Below are 10,000 nucleotides of genomic sequence, written 5' to 3'. Positions count from 1 at the left end.
AAGAGGAGGAAGAGGAGAAGAAAGAGAGCGAAGTGAAGGAGGGGAAGGCGTACGGCGCCGAGAGCGAGAGTGCGCCCGGCGAAGTCGAGGAGGGAGAAGAGAGACGCGGAGTGGAACCGCTACGCAAGGACGAGTCCGTCTTCAAACAGGGGGACGACAATAGGCAGGAACAGAGCGAGAACACTACTGTTGCGAAGGACGAACCGGCCATTAAGAAGACGGCGGCGAGCGGTACCGAGGCCCAGCGGGAGACCAATCAGAGAGCTCCGCCGGTGACCGAGGGGAAGGACTGGCAGCAGATGCTGCGGCTGACCGTGTTCCTCCAGGACGAGGGCAACTTCCTGATTAAAGGGCAGCGCTACAGCGAGGCTGCTGGGAAGTACAAGGAAGCCCTGGCGTACGTGGACTTCCTGCAGAATAAGGTCAGGTTCCACACCGGCGGTGTGCCGCGCACTCGCCCTCTTCCCTCAGTGGTAGGTACACTCAGTACCAAGTACGGTATGTTCATTCACTCTGCGGTATGTACATTGAGTGTCCTCCTCGGGTCAGCTGGGTTACATAAGTGGCATGCGGTCCATGCCGTCTCACAAGCTATATTCATGTTTCATTGTTGCCATTCCACTGAAGCGGCATCATTGTCGGTTAGCGAAACAGCGAGAAAGAGAAAGAAGGCTAAAAATAACAGATACCCTTAGAGATTTTCGATGTGACAGTGCTCACCCAAGCATCTCCTTCTCTCTCTCTCTCTCTCTCTCTCTCTCTCTCTCTGTCTCTGTGTCACACACTCTCTCTCTTTGCTCTTTCTCTCTCCCTCCCTCTTTCTACCCCCACTTCTCTCTCTCTCCCCCCTCTCTTTCTATCCCCACTTATCTCCCTGTACCCCCTCTCTTTCTATACCCATTTCTCTCTCTCTCTCTCTTTCTCCCCTGTCCCCCCTCCCCACCTCTCTCTCTCCATCTCTCTCTCTCTCTCTCTCTCTCTCTCTCTCTCTCCTGTCCCCCTCCCCTCCCCACCTCTCTCTCTCCATCTCTCTCTCTCTCTCTTTCTCCCCTGTCCCCCTCCCCTCCCCACCTATCTCTCTCTCTCCCTCTCCATCTCTCTCCCTCTCCCTCTCTCTCTGGCTCCATCCTCAGGAGGTGGACTTCCGAGGGGAGGACTGGGAGTCCCTGGAGAAGGTGCGTCTGCCGCTCGCTCTCAACCTCAGCCAGTGCCTGCTGGAGCTGCGGGACTATCAACAAGTAGTGGAGCTCAACAGCAAGCTGCTCAAGACTCACAGAGGTACCGTATAGTAGTAGGCATTGGCTATCTATAATGGAGAGAAAGAGAGAAAAAAAGAAAAAAAGAGAGAGAGAGAGAGAGGGAGAGATAAGGAGAGAGAGAAATAGAAATCTGCTCAAGACTCACAGAGGTACCGTGTAGTAGTAGGCATTGATGGCTAGCCGCCACCATATCAGCCTATGGCTGAGAGGGAGGGAGAGGGAGAGGGAAAGAGAGAGAGAGATAAGGAGAGAGAGAAATAGGCATCAAAGAAATAGGCTTCTCATCTTGGTTCTGAGCTGAATGCTCTCCATCTGTTAGTTTTATTTATTTATTTTTTATCTGTTAGACAAATAAAACTACCAGGCCGTGGTCACGCTCCATCCTTGTGTTGTTCCTCGCAATGTTTTTTTATGGAAAGCGGAGGAGACGTAGTTGCATCATTCTCTGTTGATGCTTCCGCTCCCTCCCACGACACCTTCCTGTGAACAATGCAGTCAAAAGTCGAATTCACTGTTTTCTATTATTAATAGAAGAGCCTTTTGTGATATGGGGGATTCTGCTCGTTCCCCAGGCTCACTGCACGTTCCGCTTCTCTCCTCTCTCTCCTTTTCTTCCCTCACTGCACATTTCTTGCTCTCTGTTCATATCCGTCTCCTCCCTTCTTCTCTCCCCCTCTTTTCCTCACTGCCCTCCACCCCCCCCCCCCTTTTCTTATTCTACCCCCCCCTCTCCCTCCTCTAGGTAACCTGAAGGCAGTGTACCAGCGCGCCCGGGCCCACTCGGCCCTGTGTAACGAGGAGGCGGCCCGGAGGGACTTCGCCACGGTGGAGAGCCTGGACCCTTCCTTCAAACCCGTCGTCCGCCAGGAGATGAAGAGGCTCGGCGAGCACATCCGCTCCAAGCACATCGGCCAGAAGAAGACCTACCTGGAGACCACCCAGGAGAAGTGGGGCCCGGGGGGGGGCGCCAAGGCCAAGCCAGGCAAGACCAGAGAAGAAGGCAAGAAGGTGGCGGAGAAGAAGAAAGGAGAGGATAAAGGAGAGGAGGGGACCGTGACGCGTGCGGGGAAGTCAGCCGCCGCCGCCCCGAAAGAGGGAGGAGGCGACGGGGTTAGAGAGGAGACGGAGGAGCACGACGGAAAGGGAGACGCCGAGAGCGCAAAGGGCAAAGAGGGAGGGGGGGATGGAGTGAGAGAGGAGGAGGAGGAGGAGGAGAAGGCTAGCACTAATGAAAAGAAAACAGAGGGCGCTGAGGTCCAGGGGGCGGGGCAGGCCGTGTCATATAATGGAGCAGGAGATGGAGATACAGATCCAGCACAACCTACTGCAGTGGAAGATAATGTAGTGGGTACCAAGAGATCAGGGACGGATAAGGGTTTAAAGAAGGTCAACCGCCAATCAATTCCAGCACAGCTGCTGTCCCAGGAAAGCACAGGGAACAAAGGCACCAATGATAACACAGGGAGCTGTGGCATTCAATCAGAATCATCCAATAGGAGCCCATTATCTAGTGCTCACCTGCAGGGCACAGAGGAAGAGGAGAGAGGGAGGTTAGAGACACAGACAGACAGAACAGAGGAGAAGGAGGAGGAGGAGGCAGAGAATAGCAAAGTAGATGGAGGGAGAGAAAGAGAGGGAAAGAGTTGTGATAAACAGCCTTGTCCACCCGAGGCGGCCGCCAAAACCAGGCCGCAAGGGGAGGCGACAAGAGATGTCGATCACGCCGGTAAGAAGTCCAAACGTAAACAGAAAAGGAAAAAATAAGACACCAAACTATTATTACGTTGACATCCTTTTCTCGCTCTCATAATTCAAACCCGATCGCTCGGGGCAGGCACACAGATGACACAGCAGACGTTGTGTATACCAAATACAAATTTATTTCTGTACACAAAGAGTAGAAAGCAGCCAGTAATCCACTCGGTTTAAAAAAAATGCCTTTCTTTCCACAAAAAAAATTATACAGGTTAAAAACAAAGGAATGAGAGAAGAGTGTGAGTACAGTAGTACGCTATGAATACTAAACTAAACAAATACATAAAACTAATGGAACATTCGACATTCAACAAATTGATAAGTAATGAGGCATAATAATGCTGATTAAAAAACAGAACCTTGGGTCAGTTGAACAGACAGTAAAAGGAAGTATAAATCAGAAGTAGCGGCGCTGTCCGCGGTGGGTAGGAGTGGACGCGCGGTGGTGTGTAGGAAACGCTAGTTATAGCTCCGCTAAGAGGTTAAGTGATTCATTGCTCTGTCATGTCAGGAGGATGGAAACAACAGCCGCTCCGTCCTCTCCTAATGAGCCTAGCGGTGCGTTGAACACAACAGGGGGGATCTATTGTTTAACATGGCGGAGTAATGAGAACTCTCGTTAGCAGAGGGCTGACTCACTATACGGTGTGTAGCATTCTGTGGTCATGCCATGGCCCCTCTAGTCTAAAGCCAAAGTGGTTTGCTTCTCCCAAGAGATCACCATGAAGACGGCTCGACTGGTTTGACTGGTCTGTTTTGTCATGTTCTGGGGGTGGGGGATGGGGGGTTGCTGCGCTACAGATGGTGTTCCTGGAGCTTCTAGAACATCACAGAATCGCATGACTACAGAGGGATGTGGAACAGAACAACTTGGGGTTTCTCAGCCAGACATATTCCTTTTGATGGGTGTCCACAGAGTGCTATACTAACTACCACCGCCGCCGCCGCCACCGCCACCACCACCACCGCCACCACCACTGCCACCACCACCGCCACCACCACCACCACCACCACAGCAGCAACTAAAGAGAGAGTTGTGTATGATGTGGTGTTGTGTAGGATGCTTCTGAGAACTAGCGGGGCGCGATGAAAAGCTACAGTGCAGCACTACTGAGAAAAAGATACGGATAGAGGTCGACGGGCTCTGTAACAAGCCACTCAGACTACCACTGCTAGTGGTGTAATAATGTACGCCTATGAGTAGCACTTCTGTTATCTCCCCCCATCAGCTCCTGGTTTGATGCAGTATCCTACAGAGAGAGAATGAGAGAGAGAGAGAGAGAGAGAGAGCTGAGAAAGCGAGAGAACAAGAGAGAGCTGAGAGAGAGAGAGAGAGAGCTGATAGAGAGAGAGAACTGAGAGAGAGAGAGAGAGAGCTGAGAGAGAGAGAGAGAGAGCTGAGAGACCGTGGAATAACTGCATGTGTTCACAGCCACAAGGAATCATCCATATATAATGAGATGTATTAATGACAATAAAGACATGTTAATGAGTGTAAACATAACACGTGTTGAATGTTATTTTTTTTTCTTAACATGACCTGCTTTTCTTTGTTCTCAAAAAACTTGACATTTGAAGGAATGCCGCTCGCAGCCTGACTGCTCGGCATACATATAACAGATGTTGACGTTAATGACTGACTACACCCGCTAGACAGCGGCAGGCTTTGTCAGCTGTGAGGTGTGAGGTGGAAAGGGGGTGTGGGGGGGGGGGGGGGATGAGGGGGTGTGAGGTATGGAAACGAAGAGCTCGTCCCCATATGGTTATTAGCATTTCCATTATGAGCGGCGCCCCACCTTTCTGACTCGCGCAAGCTGCGGCGCCGTGTCCTTGGGGACAGTTCCCTAGCAACGGCATCAAAACAAAACAGAACGGCGCTGAACGGTGTCAGATGTGAACGCTGCGCCTGGGGGGGGAGGCTGTCTGACAGGATGCAGGATGGGAATCCAACTCCAGTGTGTACTTGGCCAGAGAGAGGAAGGCGAACAACTCTCCATCTAAACTGCATACTGCCTTCCCTGCATCTCTGGTTCCACACGTCAAATCTCCATTTGGACCTGAACCTTTTAAACTAGTCTCTCAGGTGCCCGGCCTGCTCCTACGCTTTGAAACCCTCCCTTCCTCAGACGTCTTGACGGTACTCAGCGGGTCTACGCCGCATGACAGAGAGCCCTTGAACGGGCTGTTACGGCGGCAACGGCGGTGACTCAACTTCCGCTGACGCTCTGAATCACCTGCTCTGATTGCGAGAACGCTGAGTGATATACAAAAATAATAACGCCTTTTAGGCTGACATTTGGTCCGCAGACGGATGAGTCAGAACCACGAACAGAAGAGAGGGTCGTGGGAGGGAGAGGCAGGGAGAGGCAGGGGGAGGCAGGGAGAGGCAGGACCGACTCTATTCAACAACAGTTGAGGCGGCAGAACAAACAGATACAGCGTACTGTAACATGAAGATTGGTCCACGGGGCTCTGTCTGTCTGGGTTTAAGGCAAGTCGACTGCGTCTGTCTTAGAGTGTGTCATGTGACCCTGGTGAGGCGGGCCGCCAGCTCCGGGTACCTAGGCGTCTGTAGGTCTGACCAGATGAGATAGGTGTGAGCCAGGTGGTGAGAATTCTACCTAGCCTATCAGAGGTCAAGGTGGACTTACCGCCATGTTGCTCATACCTATACACTCATTTCAGATCTAATATAACAATAATAATATACGCCATTTAGATTATGCTTTTATCCAAAGCGACTTACATTGCAGTGAGTGCGTACATTTATCAGTATATACAGTCACCGGCCACTTCATTAGGCACACCTTGCTAGTACCGGGTTGGACCCCCTCTTTTGCCTTCCTCCGAGATTTTGGTCCATATTGACATTAAAGCATCACACAGTTGCTGAAGATTTGTGCCAAGAAAATATCCCCCGCACCATTACACCACCACCACCAACTTCCGCTCACTGGATATTTTCTCTTTTTTTCCTGACCATTCTCTGTAAACACTAGAGACGGTTGTGCAGAGTTGCTGCCACGTGATTGGCTGATTAGATATTTGCGTTAACCTAGCGTCCTAGCGCAAATCGAACACACAACCTAAGCGTTGTTAGCGCTATGCTATGCTCTACCAACTGAGCCACAGAGGACCACAGATATACATACAGTAAGGTGCGGGGGAGGCTGGTAGAGGTAGAAAGTGGAGGACGGGTTAATCGTAATGAACGGGATGAGGAATGGTATCAAACACGTGTGTCTGTGGATGGTTCCCGCAGAGAGGGGGGGCGGGGGGGCCAAGCCTATTACAGCTCTGCAGCCTGGAGAGCTCTCTCCTTATGAGCTCGCCGCGGGAGTGAGAGTGCACGCAGAGGAGACCCGGCGTTTCAAGACAGACACTTCCTGCCACGCGCTGAGCCACACAAATTGGCTTTGTCTCCAGACCTTCCCCCCAGAACAGAAGAGGCAAATTACTGTAAAATTGCAGTCGAGATTCCTTCCCATGTGAAGCTTTTGTGAAGGGTTGTGTGTGCGTGTGTGTATTTTGTCTAGGTGTGTGAACATGTGTGTGTACCGTGTCTGTGAATGTGTGTGTATAAGTATGGGCGTGTGTGTCAGGATTAGCGTGTGTGCGTGTTTATGTGTGTATGTGCGTTTGTATGTGTGTGTGTATGTGTGTGCGTGCGTGCGTGCGTGCGTGCGTGCGTGCGTGCGTGTGTGTGTGTGTGTGTGTGTGTGTGTGTGTGTGTGTGTGTGTGTGTAATGCCCTCCCTGTGACAGTGGGGCCGGAGCCAGGCGGGGGGGAGACCAAGTTCTGGAAGATTAGAGGAACTGTGTGAGCAGAAGTGCTCCGCTAGGCTAGCGGCACTCTGGCTGTCTTCAATAAATCAGGAGCTTTACTGATGATGTGTCACTCTCACAGAGTAAATAAGCTTGTTGTGGGTCCTGCCGGCTCCCCGGCAATCCGCTCTGCTCTCTGTGCGCCCGAGCACAGCCACATGAAGGGCAGCCGAACCGTACCGGACCAGATCAAGTCAGCACCAGTGTGCACGAATGACCCGAGAAAAGGAACAAACAAAAGTCTGAATCACATTTGAGATGAAAGAAAAAAATCACACAAAACATTAGAATACTTTGAGAATGGTACTTTGACAGAACAAAACTTCCTCACTCCTTTTTGCATTGTGTAAAAAAAGTCCTATTCGCGGAAGGTCCTTGTTGTGCTGTATAGTGATATAAAGCTTCACACCTCGGACAACTACACAGATGCTGGGTAGCACAGTGTCTTGGCTGGGCACTAACGTTAGCCCTTAGCTGATCAGCTAACAGTACCTCTGTCTGGGCGCTAACGTTAGCCCTTAGCTGATCAGCTAACAGTAGGCTACCTCTGTCTGGGCGCTAACGTTAGCCCTTAGCTGATCAGCTAACAGTACCTCTGTCTGGGCGCTAACGTTAGCCTTCCATAGCTGGTTAATATAGTGTCTACTAGCGTCAGCCGTAGCTGGTTAGCTTGCACAGTGCGTGGCTTGGTGTTAGCGTTAGCCGTTAGCCTTTGGTTCCACATGGGCTGACCACAGAGGTCAGAGAGAGGGTTTAGCTCTGCGTGAAGGGCCTGGTGCACTCTAGTGTGGATGGCAGCCATATGGGGCCCAGGCAGGCCATCAGGCATCCCAGCAGGCTTCTCCCTGCACCCCAGGCCCCGTCCTGGGTTAGATGAGAGATGTGGTGCCTGGAAGAGGAGAGGGACAGAGGAAAAAAAGAGACATTTAATTTAATTTAATTAAGAGTCCAGATTTAAAAAATGGAAAAAAAGATTTGCACACAAACCTAAACTATTGTGGAGGGCCGGACCAGTAGGCTGAACTTAATTCTGCTCAATATTACTTTTATCGCGTTATAAAAAGCAGTAAATTATATGGTTTGGACTAGCTGCTACTGGTAAGAATACATGTTACGATAAGGCTATGAAAATGTGGAGTAGGTGAAATATAGAAGAGCAAGAGGACTCATTTAAACACAGGGAAGTAAATGCAGCTATAGTTTTGACCTTTTGCAACATCAGTTTGTGCCTATTATTTATTAACATTACATACATACAACATTACGAGTCACAGTGTAGTATTTCTACCTTCTGAAATGATGGCTAGGACTGGTGATATCAAGCGAAAGGTTCTTTATATACAAATCTGCTGACATACACTTGTGATCACTTTCTTTTTCAATAAAACGAGCTATTAGCTATTAACTTTCAATTCAATGTACAATTCACATTTCTCAAAAACAACAAACTGTCAACTTATATGACGTTTTTCTACAAGACATTCTGGAACCTGCAGTTCTTCTTAGCTAATACAACAGAAATGTACTTCTGTAAATCAATCATGTAACATATTAATCAATCTATTTTAACTGTGAATCAATCATATAACACATTTTCCTGACTTTTATTCTGCAATGTTTTTTTTCGGACTTTTATTCAGAAACTTTTTCTTTCTGACTTTTATTCAGAAATAAATTTTTCCGGACTTTTATTCTGCAACCTTTTTTGCCCGGACTTTTATTCTGAAACTTTTTTTTAGGACTTTTATTCTGAAACCTTTTTCCGGACGTTTATTCTGAAACTTTAATTTTTCAGACTTTTATTCTGAAACTTTTTTTTCCCGGACTTTTATTCTGAAACTCTTTTTTTCTGACTTTTATTCTGAAACTTTTTCTTTCGAACTTTTATTCTGAAATGGTTTTTTTAGGACTTTTATTCTGAAATGGTTTTTTTCAGACTTTTATTCTGAAACTCTTTTTTTCTGACTTTTATTCCGAAACCTTTTTTTCAGACTTTTATTCTGAAATGGGTTTTTTTCCTGACTTTTATTCCGAAACTTTTTTTCCTGACTTTTATTCAGAAACGTTTTTTTCCTGACTTTTATTCTGAAACTTTTTTTATTCGGTGCTGTTGCTGCTCTAGGTTCCACCAAAATCAATCAGTTCTAAGGTTTAACAATTATTATACATGAATTATATTATTCAACAATTATTATAGTTTAATATTTCTTTAATTTAATAACTTTCTCATATTTATTGTAAAAGATAGGGGGGGCTTAGCCCTGCTAGCCCATTGATACCAGCCGTCCCTGACAATAAGCCCAAACTATACTAACAAACAATATCGACAATGCTGTTGTTAGTCTACGGATGTGAGGGAAGGAAGCCTGACGAAGCTTCATAGCGGTTCAAATGTTCCTGTCTTTTTTCTGTGATATGAAACAGTGTATATACACACCCCTGTACTGAAGTCATCTCCCGCAGGCGCCTAACCTTTACTGTCGACGGACTAATCTCAGGTGTGAACGGTTGGTTGGGTTTGGACTCACCGGGCTCCGAGGGGAAGACGTTCCTCAACTGCTCGATCACCTCCTGCAGCTGCAGCACCGTGTCCTGCTCATGGTCCATGTCGTCTCCTGGGAGACACACACACACTACGTCAGGACAAGGGAACAGTCACACATCACTTCTCCTGACACACACCTTACTATTGTGTATGAACCGAATTCCAATCGAATCCAATCCAATAATATTGTTGACTTGTTCAGTGTCGCAAACTGTTGTTGTTGTTCAGCGAGGAGCATGATTCCCAAGGTGTTGCACTGTCAATTAGTTGTCATCACACATCGCGTAACAGCTGTAATTAACAGTGAAATGCCTTGGGAATCATGCTCTACACTCAATGACAACAGTTAGAATTTCAAATTAGAATTTACCATTTAGCAGACGCTTTTAATTCAAAGTGATTTACAATTACAGGGACATTCCCCCTGGAGTAACTGAGGGCCTTACTCAAGAGCACAGTGGTGGTGTTCCAGGTGGGATTTGAACTCACAACCTCACCAGTCCAACTCACTAGCCACTAGACCACCACTACCCCATTAGCAATGGGGTTAGCAACAATGAACAAGTCAACAATACAATGTAATATAGTTCCACTGGTTGATTGATGTTACTGTGATT

General features: G+C 48.1%; 2 protein-coding genes across 2 annotated transcripts in view; one reads left to right on the top strand and one right to left on the bottom strand.

Moving 5' to 3' along the window:
- The window catches only part of LOC308153719 (uncharacterized protein), a gene marked incomplete at both ends in the record, with an annotated part of 12,263 nt that extends 5,906 nt beyond the window's left edge, over nt 1–6,357 (top strand). Inside the window, 4 exons of the mRNA XM_080526912.1 lie at nt 1–422; nt 1,137–1,278; nt 2,002–2,447; nt 6,277–6,357. The exon at nt 1–422 is cut by the window's left edge and continues 213 nt beyond it. Coding sequence (XP_080383038.1) covers nt 1–422; nt 1,137–1,278; nt 2,002–2,447; nt 6,277–6,357 — 1,091 coding nt within the window. The remainder of the gene's footprint in view (nt 423–1,136; nt 1,279–2,001; nt 2,448–6,276) is intronic.
- Nucleotides 6,358–7,591: 1,234 nt separating this feature from the next.
- Nucleotides 7,592–10,000, bottom strand: part of drp2 (dystrophin related protein 2) — a gene marked incomplete at its 3' end in the record, with an annotated part of 67,972 nt that continues 65,563 nt past the window's right edge. The window contains 2 exon segments of the mRNA XM_080526911.1: nt 7,592–7,727; nt 9,345–9,453. Coding sequence (XP_080383037.1) covers nt 7,592–7,727; nt 9,345–9,453 — 245 coding nt within the window.

This window comes from Nansenia antarctica, assembly GCF_963989245.1.
Source record: "Nansenia antarctica genome assembly, chromosome: 3".
NCBI lineage: Eukaryota > Metazoa > Chordata > Actinopteri > Argentiniformes > Microstomatidae > Nansenia > Nansenia antarctica.
Note: the sequence above shows the minus strand (reverse complement) of the source record. Positions and strands in the feature narration are given on the sequence as shown.